Source organism: Salvelinus sp. IW2-2015, linkage group LG1 (assembly GCF_002910315.2).
Source record: "Salvelinus sp. IW2-2015 linkage group LG1, ASM291031v2, whole genome shotgun sequence".
Lineage (NCBI taxonomy): Eukaryota > Metazoa > Chordata > Actinopteri > Salmoniformes > Salmonidae > Salvelinus > Salvelinus sp. IW2-2015.
The window spans coordinates 32,535,593-32,563,351 of NC_036838.1; the positions used below are offsets into that span (position 1 = coordinate 32,535,593).

Below are 27,759 nucleotides of genomic sequence, written 5' to 3' on the forward strand. Positions count from 1 at the left end.
GAAGCCATTTCCTTTTGTCTCTTTTTTATTAATGGTTTTGTCCTACAGTCTGTGTCTGTAACTCCAACAACACTCTAACGTGCTGCCTCATCCCTCCCCTCGCGTGTCTCATACGGAGGGTTTCGACAGCAGGAATCTCTGCTCTATGCTGTTGTGGAGATACCTCAGTGGCGGGGGGGGGGGGGGGGGGTAAGGCCAGGGGCGAAGGGTGAGAGTCATTTGGGGGTTTTAAGGAGGTGGATCAGGGGTGTTGTTGGCTGTTGTCCAAATCCCTCCCACCCGCAGAGTCCGGTCTCATACGGTGGTGACCCTCATGACCACCTCGCGGTTGGTCGTGGCGCTGATGCGTGCATCGCTGGGCCTCAGCTGGCTGAGGATGTGCAGGATGGTGTAGCCACAGTGGTGGTTGAGAATAGTCCTAATACGCTGGCCTGCCCGGCCTCCCCTGTCCGCCCCGGCTGAACTGTGGGGAGGGTTTCGACCCCCACGCCCCCCACCCTTGCTGCTGGAGCTGACGGGGTCGCCCAGGTCCTTGTCTTTCTCATAGTTCAGTACTTTCCACTGCTGGTTCACCGCCTGCCAGCGCTTAAAGATCCGGTATACAGACGATCCCTCATGAATTATAAGACCTGGACAGAGAAAACCAGACAGACATGGACAGACAGACATGGACAGACAGACATGGACAGACAGACATGGGCAAGTAAGAGAGAGAAAGGGAGAGAGAGGACCGGTATGAACGTGAGGGATGCAGGAGCGATACAAGAGGTAGGAGATAGAGAGACAGTGAATAGAAAATAGATGGAGGGAGGAGGAAGGCAAGTGGATGGAGAGAAGTGAAAGATTACAGAGTGTGAATAGCCAGACAAAGAGGGAAACATATGAAAGGACACAGAGAAAGAGAAGGACAAGAGAGAAAGTAAGAACGCACTCTGGGGAAAAAAAACCTTTAAGGCAGAAATTATTGTCGGCTACCTTTGCACAAGTATGCTGTAAATATTTAAACAGTCTGGATGTACAAGGCTCTTGAGAAGTGGCTGTACATTTTCAGCATTACATGTCACACAGACTACGACCTAAGTGAGATGAAAGCCCAAACAGAAACGAGCAAAACAAACAAATTGCTCTCACTAACTAAATTATACACACACACAGCTGACAACTACAAGGAGGACTGACCATGAATGCTAAAATGATCAATAGTTAATACCGTTTTTTTTATCGCTTTGGTACTATTTTCAGAAGAATGTGGTGAATTTTCAAAACTCTTACTACAAAACACTGGTAACACTGGTGGTAACACTTGTAATGCAGCCAGTCTTACATTCAAAACCTTTTGTTGTGCAAGGTTGCTAGGCACGTGGACCCACAGATATGTCCTGTTTTTTATTTATTTTTCAGATGTTAAATTATTAACTAAAGTAAATCCTTAAGCCCACATTTGATAATATTTATTTATAAAAATATCTGTCAGCTGTACTTTGCAGAGGGGGCTCACTGACTGGACGAGGAAAAGAGTACCCCCCTATTCTCCATAATAAGTGGTTCCTTCCAAGGTGCACCAAGGAGCAGATACGTTACTTCAGTGGAGGAGGAGAGAGAGTGTTGGGTGACACACACATCGTTTGATTTGATTTTAGCTGCCGGTGATGGGCAAGATTCGCAGGAACTATTTTGTTCCAACTAGATCCCACACCTGACAAACTGAGCTCATTAATCAGTTCAGTGATTGTCTAAATTCAACACACCTGGTCTTCCAGGTCGGTTAAATAAAAAACATGCAGTGCCTGCAGCACTCCAGGACCAGGGTTGCCTACCCTTGGTATTGGCCGTAGGGATGCATTTCTTTCTTGTTTTGGAATTTCTGGATTATTTGCATATTGGTACTGTGTTGAAATTGAGTTACAGCACTGTAGGAGCTAGAAACACAAGCATTTCGCTGCACCTGCTGTAACATCTAATCTGTTTATGCAACCAATAAAATTAGATTTGTTGCACATATCTGGTCTTGTCAATATCTGAGTTTTAAAAAACTTACTGTGAAGTAAAATCATAACAGTCATCATAGTAGTAGCACATTTGAGTATAAATCATACTTTTATGTTTCTACATTACAGACATACATTTTCATTATGTAGTTCTCAAAATCTGTAGTAGACAAACCGGTTTACATGTAGAATCTTTAGGTTTACCAGACATTTAAGCAATCATCAATTAAGAGCGATCAGATCATGTAACAGTAAATGTTGTTTAACAAAACATGTATTTCTACAGTAGATGAAACACAGACTAAGTTTGGAGAAAAAGTAACTGTATAATTTTGTGTGTTGTACTTAGTCAATTGAAAGTGTGCTTTGAGTTTTGAAACAAATGCCTTTATGATGAACTGTTTTTGAGGTTTGTACTAAGAGTTATGAAAATGTACATACTTGTGAAAATTGCACCACTGAAATTTAAAAAAAACTGTAAGATGCTTCACTGTGTCAAAGTTCAGGTCAGACATAGTAACTGTCAGGAGATTGACCAATCACAAAAGCTTATGAAGAGAAAGTAGAATATCTGTACACTGTTTAGATCCTAGACCTAGTGCTGTAACACTGGAACGTTTCAACCACCCTTCCTACATTCAAACTCTGGGAGCATGTAGGTATTCTCCTTTGTTGTCATATGCAACTCTACTCATACCTGCAATTGCAATCACAAAAGCTTATGATTATCTTTGATAGTATATCAGTGAGGTCTACGTTATAGAACCTTCTAGCTTACCTATGCACACAATGTCCATGAAGCCGTACATGCCATAGCAGATCTGGAAGAGCAGGTCCTGGCGCTGCCACTTGGCCGAAGGGCTGAGGGACGACCACACCAGCCAGGAGATGCTGGCGATAAGGAACAGAGAACCCAGGATGATGGCTGCTATCTGCACCTTCTCTATCACCGTCAGAGAGATGGCTTGCCACTGGAGAGATGGGGGATATACAGAGAGAGAGAGAGAGGGAAAGAGAGGGASGGGGTGGTGGAGAGAGAAAGAGGGAGGTGGAAGGAGAGAGGGGAGGGAGAGGTGGATCAATGTGTGTGTCTTTTTGGTGGAGATAATTATCTGTGCACTGATGTCACGCAGTTGCAGGCAGGAAGACGTGAAAAGGTGTTTTGTTACATTTGTATGTATTTTCGGAGCATTGGAGTGCTATGCTTCAGCATTCACAGAATACCTTGGATTTGGTATGGAAACCCTGAGGTATAGGGCAGCACTTGTAGTCACTTACACCCACATGCACACACAAACAGATCCTGTACCTGCAGTGGGTTCTTGGTGCTGATGGCCAGGACCTGGTACTTGAAGTAGCAGAGCTCACAGCTCCAGGAGCCTCTCTCGCTGATCCAGCGGATGAGGCAGGGCTGGTGAGTACAGCGCACAGAGCCGTCACAGCGACACGGGCTCAGCAACTCCCCCTGCAGGACACAGAGAAGGAAACAGAGACATATGCTTCAGTTAAATTTATCTAAATATCTACTGAAGGCATGGGCAACTACTCTGGTCTTTTGATCCTAGACTATTGGTCCAGACCAGCACTAAAATACCTGATTCAGCTAAGCATAATGTGGATGATTCATAGATTTGTTGAATCAAGTGTATTAGTGATGGGTTGCTACAAAAGCGTGCAAACCCTGAGACCAGGCACTAAGCACTGAATTGTTGGTGAAGCTGACACGGATGTTCAAAAACAAGTGTGCACCTGGATCTCTAGAGGCACTTCTGGGTACAGGGTTTTCTTAAGGGTGTTGTTTGAATAGTCATTTGAGACACACATGAGTACACCTACACCTTGGTATCTAGCAATATTCCTGGATTGCTATCTAAAATAGGACTTCCGCCATATTCTTGATTTCCTTCAACATGAGATCCACATAAATATCAATGTCATGTCATATAGCCACTGGCTGAGGTTAGAGGTCAGGGTCAGGTGGCTTATCCCCATCATCTTGTGGTTTATTCCATTCCGTTAAGTCCTGCCATCTAGTCCAGGACATTACTCACTGTGGTAGTCTGGATGGAGGATGGAAGAGGACAAGCATTTCCATGGTAATAAGATGGTATACATTTGCCAGGATAGTCCAGTACAACACATTACAAAATGGAGTACAGGGATTGTACATAAAAGCATAAAAGGTGAGTGATGTTTTGTGTGATGGAAGCAGGTGTGTACAGTAAGTAAGGTATAGTACAGTAAGAGGCATATTAATGTCATTGGATAAGTGAGGGGGGCATTATGGTACATAATAAGGTCAGGATACTGTACTGTAACTGTACACAGGCAAAGAACAAGGAAATTGTTGAATGCAGAACATTTATTTAGCTCACATTTTATGATGGAAGTTGTTAATGAGAGAGAATGTACAGCTTTACATGATTTGGGAGAGGATGACATTGCTAATCCTGACATAGCCCCCACATTAATTGTAGATGATTGGCACCATTCTCGAACCCCCCCCCCCCCCACCAAAAAAAAACGAAATAACAAGGGAATCGGTTTTCATTAATAAAATGTTTGTCAACAATGTATTGATTTAAAGAACGTGTACGGTATAGTGTTATATATTGTTACATGATTTGTGAGAGAATGGCATTGCTGTTGATCCACATTTTTACATAACTATAACCATTCCAGAAACCCTAAAAACACACACACACCAGAGGATATGTTTCCAAAATATGTAATCAGTATTTGTACATAGCAGTGAAAGTCTAGAGTGGTTTGGAGTACAATTCCCATGATTATGCTGTACACTATCGTTTCTGTCGTTGTCGTTGTCGTTGTCGTTGTTTGGCTGGGTTTGAGAAAGAGGACTTAGGGCAGGTGAGGTACAAAGAAGAAGAGAGATGGCCTGGAATGGTAAGGGCTGGCTGTGACGATTACAGGTAAATGTAACAGAGATAATCAATGAAAAGACGGTCCCTCTTTAAATGACGTTCAGCTTATAAAGGCTTCATAAAGCCTTCATAATGCCTTCCTAAGCACTACATAAATGTGTTACAAAGCATCTATAACCATATGTYGTGCTTTATAAAGGGTTCATAAATGTGGCATAACTGTCTGACATAATCACCAATGTCAAATGTGACTTAACCCACTATGTCGAATATGACAAACATGTGCTTTATAAAGGGTGACATGTTGTGCTGTAGGTTGACACACACTCTAAAGAGATATAATGTTACTTACATTACACCAGGCAACAATTACTTTCATGAAAGCCCCCAACATAATGAAATTGAAAGTGGCTTTCTTGTTCCTCAGTATGTTCCTCAGTACACAAACATGCACACAACAATATAACAAGGCATACCATGGGGTGCTGAGCCCAGTCAGGTCTTTGACAACAATACACTACATGACCAAAAGTATGTGGACACCTGCTCGTTGAACATCTCATTCCAGAATCATGAGCATTAATATAGAGTTGGCCCCCCCTTTGCTGCTCTTAACAGCCTCCACTCTTCTGGGAAGGCTTTCCACTAGATGTTGGAACATTGCTGTGGGCACTGATGTTGGACGATTAGGCCTGGGTCGCAGTCAGCGTTCCAATTCATCCCAAAGGTGTCCGATGGAGTTGAGGTCAGGGCTCTGTGCAGGCCAGTCAAATTCTTCCACACTGATCTCAACAAACAATTCTGTATGGACCTCGCTTTGTGCACAGGGGGCATTGTCATGCTGAAACAGGAAAGGGCCTTCCCCAAATTGTTACYACAAAGTTGGGAGCACAGAATTGTCTAGAATGTCATTGTATGCTGTAACGTTAAGATTTCCCTTCACTGGAATTAAGGGTCCTAGCCCGAACCATGAAAAACAGCCCCAGACCATTATTCCTCCTCCACCAAACTTTACGGTTGACACTATGCATTGGGGCAGGTAGCGTTCTCCTGGCATCCGCCAAACCCAGATTCGTCCATCGGACTGCCAGATGGTGAAGAATGATTAATCACGAGAACGCATTTCGACTGCTCCAGAATCCAATGGCCGACGCATGGCATTGTGCATGGTGATCTTAGGCTTGTGTGAGGCTGCTCGGTCATGGAAACCTATTTCATGAAGCTCCCCACGAACATTTCTTGTGCTGATATTGCTTCCAGAGGCAGTTTGAAACTCGGTAGTGTCACGGCCCCTCTGCATTGCAGGGGAGGTTCCTCCTGCAGGCAGAGGAGGGTCGTTAGTGATTGGAGCCACCTGGGCTCAGGGTATTTAAGCTGCTTCACTAACCACTTTTGTCTCTCTCTCTCTCTGCTCCTCCAGGTATGATCCTGTTTTGTTTGTTCCTTTGTAGTTTTACGTAGTTTTCACTCAGTCATATTCACACACACAGATTCACGCATCCCTGTACTTTACATACACCCTACATTATGATACTTCCACACCTCATTCCTTTTTCTTTGTTTAAAGTTGATAGTTTTTGGTTTATAATAAAGAACCTTTTTGATTGGCCTATACCTGTTGTTCGTGTCMCCTCATTTTTGCCACAGGCTATGAGCCGGCCTGTGACAGTAGTGAGTGTTGCAACTGAGGACAGTCAATGTAAGCTTGTGTGGGCTACCACGTCGCGGCTGAGCCATTGTTGCTCCTAGACGTTTCCACTTCACAGTAACAGCACTTACAGTTGACCGGGGCAGCTCTAGCAGAGCAGAAATTTGATGAACTGACTTGTTGGAAAGGTGACATCCTATGACGGTGCCACGTTGAAAGTCACTGAGCTCTTCAGAAAGGCCATTCTACTGCCAATGTTTGTCTATGGAGATTGCACAACTGGGTGCTCGATTGTATACACCTGTCAGCAATAGGTGTGGCTGAATCCACTAATTTGAAATGGTGTCCACATACTTTTGTATATACTGTACATGTATAGTGTATAACAAGCCATACCGTGCGGTGCTGGACCCAGTTAGTCCGGGGGGCCATTTGATTAATTATTCAGCAGCCTTATGGCTTGTGGGTAGAAGCTGTTAAGGAGCCTTTTGGTCCTAGACTTGGCGCTCCGGTACTGCTTGCTGTGCGGTAGCAGAGAGAACAGTCTATGACTTGGGTGATTGGAGTCTTTGACCATTTTTTGGGCTTTCCTCTGACACCGCCTAGTATATAGGTCCTGGATGGCAGGAAGCTTGGCCATAGTGATGTACTGGGCCGTACGCACTACCCTCTGTAGCGTCTGACGGTCAGATGCCGAGCAGTTGCCATACCAGGCAGTGATGCAACTGGTCAGGATGCTCTCGATGGTGCAGCTGTAGAACTTTTTGAGGATATGTGGACCCATGCCAAATCTTTTCAGTCTCCTGAGGGGGAAAAGGTGTTGTCGTGCCCTCTTCACGACTGTCTTGGTGTGTTTGGACCATGATAGTTCGTTGGTGATGTGGACATCACATCACCCTCTCTCCTGCTGAAAGATCAGCCACAAAATGTTGGCACCATTGTTAACAGGTTGTAATCAACCCACTGGCTCCAGGTCATCTATAAGTCTTTGCTAGGTAAAGCTCYGCCTTATATCAGCTCACTGGTCACCATAGCATCACCCACCCATAGCACGCGCTCCAGCAGGTATATTTCACTGTTCATCCCCAAAGCCAACACCTCCTTTGGCCATCTTTCCTTCCAGTCCTCTGCTGCCAATGACTGGAATGAACTGCAAAAATCACTGAAGTTGAAGACTTATATCACCCTCACTAACTTTACGCGTCAGCTGTCAGAGCAGCTTACCGATCGCTGCAGCTGTACACAGCACATCTGTAAATAGCCCATTCAACCAACTACCTAGCTCATCCCCAAATTTGTTTTTCTGCTCTTTTGCACACAAGTATTTCTACTTGAACATCCTCATCTGCACATATATCACTCCAGTGTAAATTGCTAAATTGTATTACTTCGCCACTATTGGCCTATTTATTGCCTTACCTCCTTACTTCATTTGCATACACTGTATACAGATTTTTCCTATTGTGTTATTGACTGTACGTYTGTTTATCCCATGTGTAACTCCGTGTTATTGTTTTTGTCGCACTGCTTTGCTTTATCTTGGCCAGGTCACAGTTGTAAATGAGAACTTGTTCTCAACTGGCCTACCTGGTTAAATAAAGGTGAAATAAAAAAAWKTWAAACCCTGGACTCCAGCATGGGAACAGAAGAGGAATAGCTGGTGCGTTAGTCTCGGGTACTCTAGGACTACTCCAAATCATCTCGGCTCTGACACACACACACACAAACGCAAGCTTTTCAGTTCCATCAAGCCATCTAAATACCTCCCACACCTTACAGTAACCTGTGGATCATGAGAACCTTAATAAATTGGCAGAACGTTTATAACCTATTTATTGACACTTCATGTAGTGCCGTGTAATACTTTGTTTGAAGTGAGACACCTTCGGTCATCCTCCTCAGTAAATTTCATAAAAATTAAAATAGTGAAGCATTTAAAAAGCTGTCCTTTTTAGGTAAAACTACTTCATGTTACCAAATAATTGATTAAAACACACTGTTTTGCAATGAAGGGCTACAGTAGCCTCAACAACACTCTGTAGGGTAGCGCCATAGTGTAGCCGGAAGACAGACAGTTTCCGTCCTCCTCTGGGTACATTGACTTCAATACCAAACCTAGGAGGGTCATGGATCTCACCCCCTTCCATAGACTTCCATAGACACAGTAATTATGACAACTTCTGGAGTACATCCTCCAACCTATCAGAGCTCTTGCAGCATGAACTGACAATTTGTCCACACTATCAAAGGATCAGAGAATTAATCTAGTACTGAAAGCATAAGCTACAGCTAGCTAGCACTGCAGTGCATAACATGTGGTGAGTAGCTGACTCAAAGAGAGAGAAATTTGCTTTTCTTTCAAAAACTTTTGAACGGTTATGTATATATTGCCTTTATATATTTTTTATACAATACAAATACATTAAGTTTAAAAAAGTCCAGCAATGCAGTGATATTGAACATTACACAGGGCTGTGAGTAGTGTAGCTTGTCCATGATCTGGCGGACGAATGGTTCTTGCCTCTCTGCCTGCTGGAGGGACTGTATGTTGGTTCCAACCTTAAAAGTAACAACAAAGAAAGTTAGCAGATCTGTTAGCTAGCTAGCAATTGCAGTAAAGTCACTAAAATCATTTGAAATAATGATTGAGGTAGCTATGTAATCTAACTCAACACTTATATAACTACTGCAAACTAATTTAAATGACAATAAATAAAGGTTCACTTACTCGTTTTTCACTGTCCAGTGGCACCACAAGTGGGCATTTGATTCGCAAACTCCATCACATATTAGCTTACTGCGCTACAGAAACACTGCTAACCAGAAACACCACTCTTCCCGGACCCCAACCTTGGCAGCAGCTAATGGGGATCCATAATAAATACAAACAGCGCATGCACACTGAAAAAAAGGTAACTACACTAAAAAATCAAGTTAGAACACAGAAAATCCAAGAAGATCCAAATGTGTTTTTTTTATATTAAAAAAGTTAGAAAAAACTGTGGGAAAAACAGAAAAAAACTTGGGTAAATCCGAGACCTGGAAAAACCAAACCAAGAAAATGGAATATAAAGAAAAAATTATAATTAGCCAAAAAATAAATACAGATTTTAAAGAGCCCTACCAAAGTTTTTTGCTGTGCTTGACTGCACTGTAGAGTGTGTGTCATCCTGCTATATGATAGCTATATGATCACACTGGTAATATATAATTTGTTGTATGAGGCCTGCATCTGATGATCAGTCTGAGGGGAGGGAGCGGCTGGATCTCACCCGACTCACCGTCCCTCCGCTCACCCTCCCTCCGCTGAGAAAAAGGGGACACAGTCTTCGCTGAGTCTCTCTCTAATCATGGCTTTAAAAATTCTGAAATATCACAGTATCAACTTTGCTGTGGGTTCGAGGTTTCTTTTTACAGTCTATGGCTCGAGGAAACTGCACAGACACGGTGATCTGAGCTATCGAATTGGCCAGCGGTAGGCTTATAGGTGGATTTGATTTGCTCTCTGGGCCTGCCAGAGAGGGCGGAGTTCTACCTTCAGACACATGAAATTGTTCAAAATGGGAACGCTTTGCCTTCCAGGTGCTAGGACTGCTGAGATCAAGTTAACTCACCGCCAACAGCGCGAAAGAAATAAAAAAAAATAGGAATGCAAGGCTTTTTTACATAAATGTTTGGTGATCGAGTAGGAATGCCTTGGAGATCGACCAGAGATCGATCGCGATCGACAGGTTGGTGACCACTGTTATAGATGATGTCCCACACTCCGTAGCTTGTGCGCAGCCTTGCATTTTTTTCCCCTACCAAACCAATCCGGTGGTTGCTCAACGAAACAAAGCTTCGGACTTAACTGATCACATGCTTCTGATAAAGTGATACGGGCATGGGCACACTACTTCGAAGTATACTGTTTAGTATGCCTCGGAACTCTGGTATCAAAGATATCACAAAAAATTGGCAGACAACAGGTCAAGTTGAAATTAAGTTATCATTTTAAACCTAATTTTATGTTGAAAGTTAATCTTGAAAAGGCCTCATTTATAACCGTTGCGTAAATTTTACACTAAATATCGGTGTACGCCAAAAAATATTGAGATTTATCAACTTGGCGCATGCTATACATACCCATGTTTSCCATTATAAATCAGACCTGTCATGAAACTGCGCACGCGAATGAGCATTATAACTCTGCTTCAATAACGCCCATCAGCTTTTATGGTGACAATAACGCCATTATTTGCTGTATACTTTGGAAGTATTGGAATTAGGCCAAGACAGTATATCTAAAGGAAATATCAATGGCGAACTTGATCAAATGTCTTTGGGAAAAGTTTTTTTAGGTGGGGCATTTGCKGTATCTGACCGTTTCTGAAACACAAAAACAATATCAAATTGTTGTGGACCTGTAAACAGATCCTTTGTATTCAATCATGTTTTGCATTTACTTTCTCCCGAACCTAAATATGCTTCACTGCCCGCGAATTATGAAACATTGTGTCCTCTGAATTAAAAAAAAAATGCAGTAGGCCTAATTACACACTTTAATATAAAATATAAACTGTCTGTTCACCTGTTAAATTTGACTGTATGTTATAAACCGCGCTCCTTTCGGAGCATAGAGCAAAAACATGAAATTACAATAGTCTATTTAATAGGCCCAATTAAATGAGAGTTGCTCATAAAATGTGTTGTATGGCTACCACTAGAAGCTATGTGTACGCTTGGTCTAAAGTTTGCGGGACATTCTCATGTCAAGTTTTGCGTGAAAACTGGCGCACGCATGTTTTGGGGCATATTTTGTGCATACGCAACGTTTATAAATGAGACACCTGCACACTAGCCTATAACACAAACTAGGTTGACCGTGGGAAAACTAGTGCTTGCCATAGGCTCGCGCTCTCAGTAGTGACAGAGAGAAAGAGGMGAAGCGAAACCGGCAGGTGGCGTTTAAAAAAAAAAAAAATTACTCACCAAGCGAGTAGTTTTTGTAAGTAGGTCACTAGCTAGGTTTCCATCCAATTGGCGACAGATTTTCATGTGAATATTCTAAAATCTGCATGAAACAATATGCGCATTTCCCCACCAGAAATGTGTTTCCATCAAATTGACTTGTTGGGGATAAAAGGCTGTGCATGACGACGTAGTGTAGATACAAATATATTTTGCGGTTAAATTCCCATGTACCAAATAGAAAATGCAAGTTAAATGGGTTTCTATTGYATTTTCAACTCCACTGATAGTTTTCTCACAAAAAAATKTGCATTACATAGTGAGTGTGCCCACTCTGGTATTGGCACAAGCGCTCTAGCTAACAGCTCACAGATGCAGTGTGGGTATATTCTACATGATGAGATTATTATGGATAAAAGAGTGAGATTCTTTTTATTTGTCAAACGGTAGCCAARCATCGATGATCATGTCACCAGAATGAGACCCTCAACATTTATTAGAAAGGAGCATCAAGCKCATMATTTTGCCCTTTTTTCTCCCCAATTTCGTGGTATCCAGTCTTGTCTCATCGCTGCAACTCCTGTACGGACTCGCGAGAGGCGAAGGTCGAGAGCCGTGCGTCCTCCGAAACACAACCCAACTGTTGTGACCGGCTGCAACAGAACCTGGACTCTAAACCAGAATCTCTATTGGCACAGCTAGCACTTCCATGCAGTGCCTTAGACCACCGCGCCACTCGGGAGGCCACCTTGCACTTTCACCACCGAATCTGACGCCTAATGAACGTTATGCTTTCCCGATGAGTTGTATTGGGAGGACCTTACAACATGTCATCGCGTGACTCCAGGTTTACTTCGATATGATGGTTATTACATCAATATTTGCGCATAAAAACTTTCCACCTACATTTCTTGCATAATTTATTTTACAGACACAAAAAGATCCCACCTTGTCTAGCGTATTTAGTTTTGTCGACATTTGGAAAGTTTCCAGACAAGTTTTCTCTTTCAATCARGCCTGTCATTAAAAAAAATTATCCGACATGTACTTTACTTGCATAAAAAGGTTGGATGGAAACCTGGTTACTGAGAATTTGGTCAACAAAAAATGTAATGGCTTATTAGATTGAATAAAAGTTTTGTAATGCTTAGGTTGCTATGAGTGTACTGATATATAGTAAGTATGACACAAGACATCCAGGCAACCTTGAAAAATAAAAAACATTATATTTGAGTTGCCTCTGTTGTTCACACGCCCAACTTACTTTAATTTTTTAATACATTTCTTTCCAGTGTTAGAGGGGCCACTTGAGTATCTGGTCAATATAATGGATAATATGTGGTAGTGACGTGTCTCTAGGCCTTCGAGATGGCATCCGTTTACAATTATTACATTTGTTAACGTTCTCAAGCATTGCAAGTCAAAATGTAATTTGTTGATTCCACTTTCACTCCCGAATTCTGCTCTAATACAGTTGAATTGCAGTCTAGCTTCTGAAGGCCTAGCCAACAGCTAAGCTAGATAGCTAGATTTATATCCCCAGAGACCACCAAATAAAAATCCTGATTGGATCTTTTTTTCTCTTCAATGTTAACCCTTTCCTTTCCAAAACAAACTGAAGACATTAAATCAGAATTTTATTTAAATATTATTGAAAAGATTGGAATTAAATGAAAATTCTAACTAAATGTATATTTTAAAAATAGAACAATTATAACCCTAACCCTTCTCTGAAGGCCCTTACGGTTCCCCACTGCCCATTTCCTTCTCCTCTTTGTTTCTCTCTCTTTCGCTTGCTGTGTTCCCCCCTCACATTTTTTACCTTTCTCACACTCTCTCTCTCTCTCCTCTATATCTGCTCTCCTCCCTGGCAAGCCTATGTTGTTGTGAGTTTAGTTAAAGCTCTGTCTTTGCAGTGTGTGTGTGTGTGTGTGTGTGTGTGTGTGTGTGTGTGTGTGAGAGTGAGAGTGAGAGTGAGAGTGAGAGTGAGAGTAAGAGAGAGTGAGAGAATATGTATGTGTTTTTGTGTGCTCAGATTCCAGATAGCCACAGGGCTGCTGTAGAGACAGAGAGGAGAGAGAAGTGGAGGGGAGGACGGTGACGGGAAGGAGGGGTGGACGGTGAGTCAGCGCACATGTCTCACTGCCTGTTTGCCGGCATGGCATGGCCATCCAGAAAGCCAATGGCATCCCTCTGGACACAAACAGGTTAAATCAATGTTGTTTCAATGTATTGTGATGTAGAATCTGCATGGAAAATGCATTGGATTTGAAAAAAGTAATCAACTCTTGTTTTGAGAGTGAAATTTCAACCACAGGATTTGATCTGCACACATGGGCKGCAGGTAACCTGGCGGTTAAGAGCGTTGGGCCAGTAACAGAAAGGTCACTGTTTGAATCTCAGAGCTGGCAAGGTGGAAAAATCTGCCGTTCTGCCCTTGAACAAGGCAGTTAACCCCTGGTGCTGATGACGTCGATTAAGGCAGCCCCCTGCACCTCTGAATCAGAGGGGTTGGGTTAAATGAGGAAGACACATTATGGTTGAATGCATTCAGTTGTGCAACAGACTAGGTATCCCCTTTCCCTCATGGTAACAACATTTCAACAGACAGACCTTGTATAAAATATTTTGAATTTGTACCTTAAAAACAATGATAGTTTTTCAAGGTTATATCCACTATCTTCATTTTAATAAATACAATAGGCTGGGCAGCACCTCCTACTGGAGAATTGACCAAACTACAGCTACCCCATGTTCTCCCATCCAAGGTTTTAACCAAGCCCCGCTTAGCTATTTGTCACTGACTATTACCAATATGCTATCGTTAGAATGATTGTTGAGAGATCTCCACTTAAAAACGAAATAGATTCTTTGTTGTTATCAAAGTAATTCCARAGGGTAGGTTTAACAGATCAAATGAAATGTGACAATACTTGATCAATGATGTTATTCAGGCCGCAACACAATTCAAAATCACTAAATATCATGACATTTTAAATCAACCAAAGCTTGAAACCCTAGGCATACTGTCGAAATCATCAACACCAATTGTTTGAATTCAACCCAGAATTCAACAAACAATATACCATACAGTATGTCTAGGGTTTCAAGCTCCGCTTGGTTTAAAATGTCATGATATTTATGGATAATGAATTGTGTTTGGTTGTCAACGCAACCAAATATCAACATTTGAAGGAGATGTACAGTTGAAGTCGGAAGTTTACATACACCTTAGCCAAATACATTTAAACTCAGTTTTTCACAATTCCTGACATTTAATCCTAGTAAAAATTCCCTGTCTAGGTCAGTAAGGATCACCACTTTATTTTATGAATGTGAAATGTCAGAATAATAGTAGAAGGAATTATTTATTTCAGCTTTTATTTCTTTCATCACATTCCCAGTGAGTCAGAAGTTTGCATACACTCAATTAGTATTTGGTAGCATTGCCTTTAAATTGTTTAACTTGGGTCAAACGTTTTGGGTAGCCTTCCACAAGCTTCCCACAATAAGTTGGGTGAATTTTGGCCCATTCCTCCTGGCAGAGCTGGTGTAACTGAGTCAGGTTTGTAGGCCTCCTTGCTCGCACACACTTTTTCAGTTCAGCCCACAAATGTTCTATAAGATTGAGGTCTCCAATACCTTGACTTTGTTGTCCTTTGGAGGTATGCTTGGGGTCATTGTCCATTTGGAAGACCCATTTGCGACCAAGCTTTAACTTCCTGACTGATGTCTTGAAATGTTGCTTCAATATATCCACATAATGTTCCTACCTCATGATGCCATCTATTTTGTGAAGTGCACCAGTCCCTCCTGCAGAAAATCACCCCCACAACATGATGCTGCCACCCCCGTGCTTCACGGTTGGGATGGTGTTCTTCGGCTTGCAAGCCTCCCCCTTTTYCCTCCAAACATAATGATGGTCATTATGGCCAAACAGTTCTATTTTTGTTTCATCAGACCAGARGACATTTCTCCCAAAAAATACAATCTTTGTCCCCATGTGCAGTTGCAAACCGTAGTCTGTTTTTTTATGGCGGTTTTGGAGCAGTGGCTTCTTCCTTGCTGAGCGGCCTTTCAGGTTATGTCGATATAGGACTCGTTTTACTGTGGATATAGATACTTTTGTACCCGTTTCTTCCAGCATCTTCACAAGGTCCTTTGCTGTTGTTCTGGGATTGATTTGCACTTTTCGCACCAAAGTCCGTTCATCTCTAGGAGACAGAACACGTCTCCTTCCTGAGCAGTATGACGGTCCCATGGTGTTTATACTTGCATACTATTGTTTGTACAGATGAACGTGGTACCTTCAGGCGTTTGGAAATTGCTCCCAAGGATGAACGTGAGGTCTTGGCTGATTTATTTAGATTTTCCCATGATGTCAAATAAAAAGGTACTGAGTTTGAAGGTAGGCCTTGAAATACATCCACAGGTACACCTCCAATTGACTCAAATGATGTCAATTAGCCTATCAGAAGCTTCTAAAGCCATGACATCATTTTCTGGAATTTTCCAAGCTGTTTAAAGGCACAGTCAACTTAGTGCATGTAAACTTCTGACCCACTGGAATTGTGATACAGTGATTTATAAGTGAAATAATCTGTCTGTAAACAATTGTTGGAAAAAGTACTTGTGTCATGCACAACGTAGTTGTCCTAACCGACTTGCCAAAACTATAGTTTGTGGAGTGGTTGAAAAACAGTTTTAATGACTCCAACCTAAGTGCATGTAAACTTCCGACTTCAACTGTATCTTCTGCTTGGATAGTTCCATCTGTGCCACTGACTTAGTCTGGCTTTAATTCCAGTTTGTCTACAAATAAAACAGTTATATGTTGGATTCTCATCTCCATCTAGGAAGAAATCAAATTAAACTTTATGTAAGTGTATTTAAAGTCTGATTTTATGTATTCCTATTCTATAACTTAAATGTATGTTTGAGATGGAGACATGAATCCAACATATCAAAGTTAAAGAATTTTTTTAATCAAATCAAACTTTATTTAAAGTGATTTAAAGTTTGATTTGATTTAGGTTGAGATGGAGACGTGAATCCAACATGTCAATTATTAATTTGTTGACAAACTAGAATTAAAGCCAGACTAAGTTAGTGGCACAGATGGAACTATCAAAGCAGAAGATACATCTCCTTCAAATGTTGTTATTTGCTGCATTGACAAGCAAGCACAATTCAATTTTACTTTTGTAATACAGTAAATTGTCACGCCCTGACCGTAGAGAGCTTTTTATGTCTCTATTTTGGTTTGGTCAGGGTGTGATTTGGGTGGGCATTCTATGTTCCTTTTTCTATGATTTGTATTTCTGTGTGTTTGGCCGGGTGTGGTTCTCAATCGGAGGCAGCTGTCGGTCGTTGTTTCTGATTGAGAACCATACTTAGGTTGCCCTTTCCCACCTGTATTTGTGGGKAGTTGTCTATGTGTAGTTGCCTGTCAGCACTCATTTTTGTATATCTTTACGGTTCGTTTGTTATTTTGTTAGTTTGTTTAGTGTTCGTTCTTTGTAATAAAGAAGTATGTACGCATCCCACGCTGCGCCTTGGTCTCCTCCTGACGGCCGTGACATAAATAGCCTAAAGTTGTCATGCTCTGATCTGTTTCACCTGTCCTTGTGCTTGTCTCCACCCCCCTCCAGGTGTCGCTTATTATCAGCAGTGTATTTATCCCTGTGTTTCCTGTCTCTCTGTGCCAGTTTGTCTTGTTTTGCCAAGTCAACCAGTGTTTGTCTTAGCTCCTATTTTTCCCAGTCTCTGTTATTTCACTAGTCCTCCTGGTTTTGACCCTTTCCTGTCCTGACGCCGAACCCGCCTGCCTGACCACTCTGCCTGTTCTGACCTCGAGCCTGCCTATCGCCTGGTACTGTTTGGACTCCGACCTGGTTTATGAACTCTCGCCTGTCCCCGACCTACCCCTTTTGWTATAATAATTATCGGAGCTCAACCATCTGCCTCCTGTGTCTGCATTTGGGTCTCGCCTTGTGCCCTTATAAAAGTTAAGGCTATCTTGCAAAATAATGTAACATTTGACCTTAAAATGAGTAACACATCCATGGGTACATTGAGGTTACTGTAACTATACATTTCTTCTTAAGTAATCATATAAAGCATGCATGTTCAAAATAGCATACATAGGTCATCGCAGGTCTGTGGAGATCTTCAAAATCGCTGTAATAATCTACGCAGAATCTTGAACGGCATTGATCACTTGCACCATGTACTTTTAATGTAATCTCAACTGCAATCCAGGTCATTTGTTTTTTATATTGAAGCACAGTGATATTACATTCCTCTTTTGTACTGTATAAATTAACAATATCTGACATGTTGTTCCCATTTGAACTTTGCTGTGCTTTTAAATGGTTGAAAGTGAAGTGGTAAGACGTTTGTGTGACAACTTAACCAAAAAATATCAGACATTGTTTTTCCATTGGAATTTGGTTGTGCTTTTAGATGGTTGAAAGCATTGGAGATTCAACTGTCTTTTTGAGTGGGTGAATATAGGTTGTAATCTCATTGATCAATGTCTCAACCAAATGTTACCCAATCTTCCACGTTGAAATTATGTAGTGCCCAGTGTCCCAAAATCTCAATTTTAATCCATTTCAAATTCCGGTTGTAACAGAACAAAATGTGGAAAGAGTAAAGGGGTGTGAATACATTCTGATGACACCGTATGTGGAGTAGTCATAGTCAGTCAGTGCTGATGCTCTGATTTGGTATTTTCCTTCATTCAATCAYAGTGATTCTTTCCCCTGTGATACATCCTAATTCATCCAAAACAGTAGGCCTAATTTCTCTCACCCTTATTGCCCAGATTTTGTTCTCTACATTGAGATGTGTTATTGGTCTCTGTAGTTCATTCTATGAACATTATATTGTATTTGAATCCTGCAACCAAGTGTATCTCAGTCTTGATCAATACTTATTATCGTCAATCAATACTTATCTCGTCAATCAACTTATTCTCAGCTAACAGCTAACGATCACAGACATGGACAAAACATTATTTTCATATACAAATTGAATGTTGAAAGAATGTCTACACAGAGTACTGAAAACGTTCCTGAACAATTCATGGAATGTGTCTGTCATTAACATTATTGGAATACCCTAGGAATATTCTGGGAACCAACAATTGTTAGCTGGATTGTATCTTTGCCTCTCTGTCACTATGATGTTTTGGCGGATGAAGTATGGAATATTGAGCATGGGTGGGACCAAACTTGATTCCCATCCCAAAACACGCACAGAGTGCCCATCACAACAACTTAATATAAATAAGATTTGTTTCGGGGCATATAAATATCCACAGCAGTTGATGGTTCAATAGGCAAGGACCGAAGTAGCTGGGTCCAAAAAGAACCAGCAACATTAAATAGGCTAATTCAAGGGTAAGTGAATCTGCTCCTTGGGCATAATGCCTTATGAATCAAATAATGTAGACAGCTAAGTAACCAATGATTTATTTGTTAATGGGATGTTATGGAGAGACAGGTGAACCAATGATGACATAGAGTACCACAGTATGAGTCATAATAACCATAAAACCCATTTTGATAACCATGTAAATCTCTCTCAAACAAGTTGAATATTACCAATATATTCACGTTTATTTACTGTCAGATTCAAAAATGTTAATTAGCATCAAAGTAGACATCATGCAAAACTAAAAATCCATCACTAATTGATGTCGTCACTAATTGAAACCTTTGCTAACAGGTATTGTGTCAATTGAAAACTTGCACAAGACAGATCACAGAATTGTAAATTTTAAGAAATGTAGCCAATTTATTGATGACTAAATTTAGCTAACATTAGATAGTTAATCCAGAGATTCTGACCTTTGCCTCTATTGGCAGTCTTGTGCGGGTCATCATGGCATTTGTAGTTCTTTATGATATTCACATTAGCAGTTAATTAGCATTTCATTTTGGGGGGTAAATACTTGCGAATATATTGATAAAAGTCACCTGTCCGAGAGAGATTTACATGGTTATCAAAACATCACGCCAGGGTAAGCCTACATGAAACACAGCCCTTATTTTAAGTGTTTCTAAAGTCCCCTATGGGAAAAATGAATGGAAGGCAGGTAATTAAACCATCAAAAGAAAAACTTGTTTATTATAGCCCACCCACTTGGTAAAAACTGTTTAAGTCAACTTTGTTTCCATGTGATTGATTTCAACAAAACAATATATTGTTATGATGTTGAATCAACCTGGAAAGCAGTTTGAATTTGAAAAAAGTCATTAACGTAGGGTAATTTCGTATTTTTTTACCCAACGTTTAACCTAAACCCAATGACAAGGTGACATTTTTGTTGATTTCACATTGAATTCACATTAGTTGACAACTCCAAAACTAGATGTTGAACTGACTTCTGTGCCCAGTGGGTAGGGGTTATATGATGTGCATATGATGTGAAATAGGCCTTGTGTGAAATCATTGTCAAAGCGAAAGAGATACTATTGCATGTAGGTCTAGATTATTTATGGTTCTCATAGAAATATCAAAACATTATTTTAACAACTTAGGAACAACAGGAATCGCTGACTCGCTGCATTTTCCTAATCAAGACACCTGCTGGTAACTCTTAACTGGTTACGACAGCTCATGAGGTCTTCTACATATATTTAGACTAGGTGTGACTCTAATGACTAAAGAGGCTTCATGCATAGCTTTAATTTTTACCCATAACAGTAGGAGTAAAATGTATCTATTCTCACCACATACAACCAATTTTCTACTCTGAGACGCTTTGTGAATACAGGCCCAGGCCGGTTGACCTACAGTGACACAGAATGTTCATCTCTCCATCTCAGATTGACAGTGTCAACAGGGAGTCACCCCCATCACCGAGCCCCTGGAGGACGGCCTGCTAATGATCATGAATATTTGATACCTCCTGACGAGGTGGCTAATTGTGTTTGTCGAAGATAAATGGCAAGCGCCACGGAGGTCGGGCCAKCACCTGTTGAGACACTTAACCTGAAGAATCGATGAGGAGATGGAAGAGAGAAACTGTGATAGAAGTGTGATATAGGTGTAGTGCTATTGCACTGTGTGTGATTAATGTTGTGCTCCTCAAAATCCTCAGCTTTTTCCTGAAGCTGTTTCAAGGACAACGGTTACCTCTCACTACGTTTGGGTAAAAGGCTGACCATAACTAAGGTCGGGATCAATTCCATTTCAATTGCCCCCATTAACTGAAATGTACACTGGCGTTCAAAAGTTTTTGTCCATTAAAATTACATCAAATTGATCAGAAATACAGTGTAGACATTGTTAATGTTGTAAATGACTATTGTAGCTGGAAACGGCAGATTTTTTATGGAATATCTACATAGGAGTACAGAGGCACATTATCAGCAACCATCACTCCTGTGTTCCAATGACGGTGTGTTAGCTAATCCAAGTTWATCATTTTAAAAGGCTAATTGATCATTAGAAAACCATTTTGCAATTGTGTTAGCACAGCTGAGAACTGTTGTCCTGATTAAAGAAGCAATAAAACTCAMGTCAACAGTGAAAAGGCGACTCCGGGATGCTGGCCTTCTAGCCAGAGTTGCAAAGAAAAAGACATATCTCAGACTGGCCAATAAATAGAAAAGATTAAGATGGGCAAAAGAACACAGACACTGGACAGAGGAACTCTGGGCCAGCATCCCGGAGTCGCCTCTTCACTGTTGACGTTGAGACTGGTGTTTTGCGGGTACTATTTAATGAAGCTGCCAGTTGAGGACTTGTGAGGCGTCTGTTTCTCAAACTAGACACCCTAATGTACTTGTCCTCTTGCTCAGTTGTGCACCTGGGCCTCCCACTCCTCTTTCTATTCTGGTTACAGACAGTTTGCGCTGTTCTGTGAAGGGTGTACTACACAGCGTTGTACGAGATCTTCWGATTCTTGGCAATATCTCACATGGAATAGCCTTAATTTCTCAGAACAAGAATAGACTGACGAGTTTCAGAAGAAAGTTATTTGTTTCTGGACATTTTAAGCCTGTAATCGAACCCACAAATGCTGATGCTCCAGATACTCAACTAGTCTAAAGAAGGCCAGTTTTATTGCTTCTTTAATCAGGACAACAGTTTTCAGCTGTGCTAATATAATTTCAAAAGGATTTTCTAATTATCAATTAGCCTTTTAAAATGATAAACTTGGATTAGCTAACACAACGTGCCATTGGAACACAGGAGTGAGGGTTGCTGATAATGGGCCTCTGTACGCCTATGTAGATATTCCATAAATAAAACAATCTGCCGTTTCCAGCTACAATAGTCATTTACAACATTAACAATGTCTACACGGTATTTCTGATCAATTTGATGTTATTTTAATGGACAAAAAAATGTGCTKTTCTTTCAAAAACAAGGACATTTCTAAGTGACCCCAAACTTTTGAACGGTAGTGTATATTTTCCTCAATGGCATTCAATTAGAAACATTTGGAATTGGAATTGGATTTCCAGTTTACCTTCTGAATTGAAAACACAACTGGCATTCAAGTGTTTATCAAGTTGAATATAACCTGGCTATAGAAAGGGCTGATGTATGAACATTTAAAATGTCATACTGTACCAATATCAAAGCCAGAGTAACCTTTTTGTGAATAGCTTACATAGAATCATCATAATGAAACCTCAAAAGCTAGAAAGGTACATGTAAAAATGAACGATCTCAATTAACCATGTGGTTTTAAGAGATAACAGAATCCCTAAAATATGCATTTTSTTTTCATCACCTATTTCCCACTCTATTGTTCTTTTCCCACCATACTACACTTTACCTAACTGTCCATCTCACTTCCCCCTCTCTCTATCCCTCGCYSTCCTTTGTCTCTTTCCCCTCCCCCACTGTCTTTCTCCATCTCTTATCATCGCTCCTTTATGATCTTGCTCTCTGCTTGGTTCATATCATTTAGGATGTACTACATAATGAGACACACACACGCACACGGATTCACGAATGCGTGCACAGACACGACCGCACATACACATATGTTGACATGTGCACAATTACACAGAGTTAGTGCTCCAGAAACACCTGACGGTGACAGAAAGGTTGTTATTGTCTCTGGTCTCAGACATGATTTACAAGATTCCTCTCTGACTAGACCAGTGTGAAAAAACAGYGTATATGAATTCATGCACAAGGTGATCAGATTCTTTCACCCATATGGTAATGACCACTTTCTGTATAGTTTCTATTCAGAGAACAAATACACAGGTAGATGGAAGAATGCGATTCAACTGACTCAAGTTGATTATATCTTTAATGTAATGGAGTGGAATACAGTGTTCATTGTGTGTTTCAGCTAAAACCCTGGGATTGCATGTGGGAGTGGTCCATCTAGACAATCCACTGTGGGCACTCTTGGTTCCATGAGCATGTCTCTCCAGTGATGTTGGATGAATGTCAGAATCTGCCTGCAGTCCAATGCCTTACACATCAGCACTTTCCAACCAGCAGAGCCTGGGTCCATACACGTGCACCACCACCATTACATCACTGCAAATAACATAGAGCTATAGCCAGCCGTTTCAAGGATATTCTTAGAACCATACTGGCTACACTTTGAAAATGAATTATCATCTAGGATAAAAGACTACTCGACCTCCCATTTGAAACCCCCTTCCTAAGCTCTTCTTTATCTGCAGTCTTTTGGCTAAATGACAAAATGTGACCCCTTTAATATACATGTACAGTTAGAGGTTTGGAAGGAATATCATTCCCCAGTGCAGAGGTGGAATAATACACTTGACTGTAGATTTGTGATAAGGTTAGGGCACTATACCCTTAGCTACATGGTTTTTGTCTTGCAGACTCCACAGTCCTCTCTTCATCTCTTATTTCCCTGCACAGTAAGTCCCCATCACGACACTCCTATAAATCAACTCCATGCAATGTTGTCATCTCCACTCTATTAATGGACCCACGTGCCTCCTTTCAAAGGATACCACCAAGCCTAATTAAAAGTGTTCAAGGGTCCTGTCTCATTTGATTCCCTCAGTGGATCCCTATATCACAGGACATGGTGCTGCAACAGAGACTGTTCCTATCTATAAAACTACAGCCCAAAGCTAGACTTAGCTTGAGCCTTTTTTTATTTGGAGCTCTTTGACAAATAGCCCAATTCAAACAAAATGTATTTTGATTGACTCAAGAATACAGGAAGTTGATTTTCTAGAATAACAGACATTTTCTACCATCACTAATAGATTGAATTAGACTTGTTTTTATACGTACAGTATTTCTTAACAATGTTTAAAATATTTTGCGCAAACAATAATCTTTGTTGATTAATTGTGATTGGATGTCATTATAAAAGGGCAAAGGTCATTAAATGCATTACCCAGGATGCACTTTACAACTGTATTTCACTTTATCTACTGGTAGCTTAGCGGTTAAGAGTGTTGTGCCAGTAACCGAAAGGTTGCTGGTTTGAATCCCCGAGCTGGCAAGGTTGAAAAATTGTCCGTTCTGCCCTTGAGCAAGGCAGTTAACCCCCAAACAACAACTGATCCCTGGGCGCCTATGACATTGATTAAGGCAGCCCCCCGTACCTCTCTGATCCAGAGGGGTTGGGTTAAATGTGGAAGCACATTTCGGTTGAATGCATTCAGTTGTGCAACAGACTAGGTATGTCCTACTGTGTTAAAACTGCTGTATGTCATTGTTGCTCCCTAACATGTTGTACACCTCTTCACATTATTTGTGTTTTCCWTTTTGCCTGTGATGAAATCCTGAAAAGGTTTGCGATGGATGAAAACCTTTCAGGACCGTTGGTGTCATACAGTAGTGTCAGGTTCAGACTGACATTGAATCAAATCACAACAATCAGATTAATATCAAAAGCACTTCTGTTAAAATCATGGTATGTACCTACAGTATTCATTTGTATCTGGTTCTTGGTGGTGAAACCACTGCCTGTTTTTCCCTGAAATTATCTACATGGAAACAACGTATGGAAAAATATGTATGTATGGAACAATGTATGGAACAACATGTATGTATGGAACAATGTATGGAACAACATGTGTACGGTCTAGTAAAAGACATAAACTGACACTAATGAGGAGTAAATTATAAAAATAAAGAAGGTAAGAAGCATACCCTAATTATGCTCCCAAACATTTMATGTAACCAACGTTTCGGCAGGCAGTGCATTCCTTCCTTTATTTATTTTTACAACATGTGTATGGAAAAATGTATTGGAACAAGCTGTATGTATGGAACAATGTATGGAAMAAGATGTATGTACGGATCAATGTATGCAACAAAACAACAATGTTTTACCCATTGGAGACATTTCCATATTTAATGTGTTGCTTTCTGAAATGAGACTTTTGGCACCCTAATAGGGTCACAGTGGCAAAGTTTGAATTCAACCAAAATCCTTTTTAAACTCCTCAATAGAAGGAACCTGTATCACTGTCTGTTTTGGCTTCAGCTGGAACATGATGATGCAGAAACATGTCAACAAAGTTTAAGTTAAAAGGTTTGTATCCGCTTTAGTTATTGGGTTCCAGGAAAATGTAACAGTCTGCATTGAGCCAATATGTCATATTATTATTATTTAAAAATATATATATTTTACCAACCCAATTTCAATCTTGTCTAATCGCTGCAACTCTCCTACGGACTAAGAAGAGGCGAAGGTGGAGTCATGTGTCCTCCGAAACATGACCTGACTAACCACGCTCCTTAACACCCGCCAGCTTAACCCGGAAGCCAGCCGCACCTATGTGTCAGAGGAAACACCGTTCAACTGGCGACCGGGGTCAGCCTGCAGGCACCCGGCCCGCCACTAGAAGTCGCTAGAGCGTGATGAGCCAAGTAAAGCCCCCCCGGCCAAACCCTTGCCTAACATGGGCGACGCTAGGCCAATTGTGCGCTGTCCAATGGGACTCCCGGCCACGGCTAGTTGTGGCACAGCCCGGGAATGACCCCGGATCTGTAGTAACACCTCTAGCACTGAGATGCAGCGCCTTAGACTGCTGCGCCACTCGGGAGGCCCTGCCAATATGGGGTCTTTGGAGACAAAGGTTGGCTTGATCCAAACAGTTTGATCTTTGACCTGATAAAAGACATGCTTGTTTGCCATAGCCTAGTAGAGGGATACCTGAGCTTCCCTGCAGTGTGTGCTTATGTATAGACCTGAAATACAGTACATGCAAAGAACCAACTTATAAGCCTTGAAGAAACTTATAGAAATAACCCTGGAAACAATTGGAAGTCACAAGGAGCGGGGGGAAGGGTAGCCTAGACTTGGATAGATAGGTGAAGTGCAGGGCTACGGTTCAGGACAGGGGAGCCTACCTGTTCGGGGCCCTGGAAACAGATCCGGCACTGCGGCGAGCGCATGCCACTGTCCAAGCTGCTTGTGAGCGACACAGCGTCCAGGTCTGCTTGGCGCTTCTGATCCTTCTCCTCGAATGCCATGCTGCGCGGCCGGGGATCGGTGCCATAGTACTCCTCCTCATCGTCCCGAGTAGAGCAGTCGAAGCGTGGCCACCCGCAGCCTCCTACCCCGAGCCCTCGCATGCTGCTCGTTCGCCTGTCTGTGTCTGTGTCTGAATCGGTCTCCCGTCTTGAGCCAGACCGCATGAAAACCAGCACTTTCAGTTCATTGAAAAACATACGGATCCGGTACTTAAACATCATGAACTAGCCCACATAGGCAAAATGCAGCTGTAGGGTGAAATAGAAGCTATCAATAAAGGGAGTTGGATGAATCAGGCAGTTAGTTTGCATGATTTGGGAGCCAAAAGGGGCTTCGTTAGAATTATTATTATTATTGCCAAGTGCGAGCCTATTTGGTTCAAGTAGCCTTCTCTAGCTATTGGCTATGGTATCAAAACAAAATATCAGAGGTGTCTATAAAAAGTATGGCTGCCGGGCACAAATCTTGGTCAATAGAAATCCAAATATGACAATGTAAATAGATTGTATCTCTCCTTGATACATTTTTCTCTGTTACCAGGTGTAGCCTATGATAGCCAATGCGGAAGTTTTTTAATGGATGGGCAGAGACTGTTTCTTTCGGGAGTCAACGGATGCCAATACAAAACCATCACGATAGCTTTCAATGTGAGTGATTAGCATATCCAAACAGCAATAAGATCGAACGGAATCCCCTCACGTTCATTTTCGACCCAGTCACTCATGGGACAATGCCAAAGCTTGAATTTAACGGGAGCTGTATTTAAGGGGAACCTTTAACATGGTTCTGAGCCAAAATGTGATATTCTATCGCAAGACGAGAGCGGAGCAAGATAGAGAGGGGTTCGGAGGAGCTTTGGAGTCTCAGGTATAATATAACATTTTATTAATGCTATGGCATGAGTAATTCCACCGAGTCATTTTGGGGTGCTGCTTTCAGCTGTTTAGTCCATACAAAAAAAGGCCAGTTGGAATTAAAACGAGATGGCAATCATCTCTCTTGTTTGTCCCTCAATGGCATGCTAGCCATCAGATCACCGTGTTTTTCTCTTCCCCTGTTTCCTGACCGTGTTTTTTCTGGCTGATAGAGAATAGACTACGTCCACACTGTTCCCCCTCCACACAAGTCCGAGAGACACTACTATCCAACGTGTTTGCATTTTAAACAGGATCGGACGAGACACCAAAAATGTGTAGAAAAACGCACATCACTTTGCCATTGAATTTCCATGCTGCTTTTTTATTCTTTCTGCAATGATTCCTGCACAACACAAACCAGGAACAACGAAGATGCCAGGGAAGAACCCCACAGAATAGGCGAACGAAGCAAAACGATTACTTCGCTACGCCAGTTAAACTTTGCCATCAAATAACGGGTTCGTTTACTACCAATAACTAATTACACCAGTTCAATTAATAACAATAAGACGCTAATTTACATGGTTGCGCTGAAATACTTGCTTCCGACAGCAGACGTGCCTCCATCGAAATCTGAGAACTGGAGGATCCTGCCATGGAAATGCATGCTAGCCGAATTGAAACACAGATGTGTTTATCTATATTGTTGTTGTCCACTCATTTTCTTATGATTATTCCTTCCTCCGTCTATCGGCAAAGGAAAAAAGCTCCACCGTTTTGCTGCGCGTTGGCAGAAGCCGCTGTCCGAGGTGCTGATTTCCATGTGACGTTGCGGCCACGTGTTAGTCAGAGTATCCCGGGAAATCTAAACGGTGTATGGACAAGAACGGACATTAGTAGTCTGCCACTGCAATAGGGTGTGTCTTCTATCAAATATCTCTCTCTTGTAACATGTGCCTATGCATCGTTTATT

At 41.5% G+C, this 27,759-nt stretch overlaps 1 protein-coding gene across 1 annotated transcript; it reads right to left on the reverse strand.

Moving 5' to 3' along the window:
- Positions 1-188: 188 nt before the first annotated feature.
- Positions 189-27,640, reverse strand: LOC111965625 (E3 ubiquitin-protein ligase MARCHF9-like). Its single transcript, XM_023989783.2, has 4 exons — positions 25,806-27,640; positions 3,298-3,453; positions 2,767-2,959; positions 189-629 (listed from the first exon to the last, which is right to left on the reverse strand). The coding sequence occupies exons 1-4, from the start codon at positions 26,148-26,150 to the stop codon at positions 295-297; spliced, it is 1,029 nt and encodes a 342-aa protein (XP_023845551.1). The 5' UTR covers positions 26,151-27,640; the 3' UTR covers positions 189-294.
- Positions 27,641-27,759: the final 119 nt, after the last annotated feature.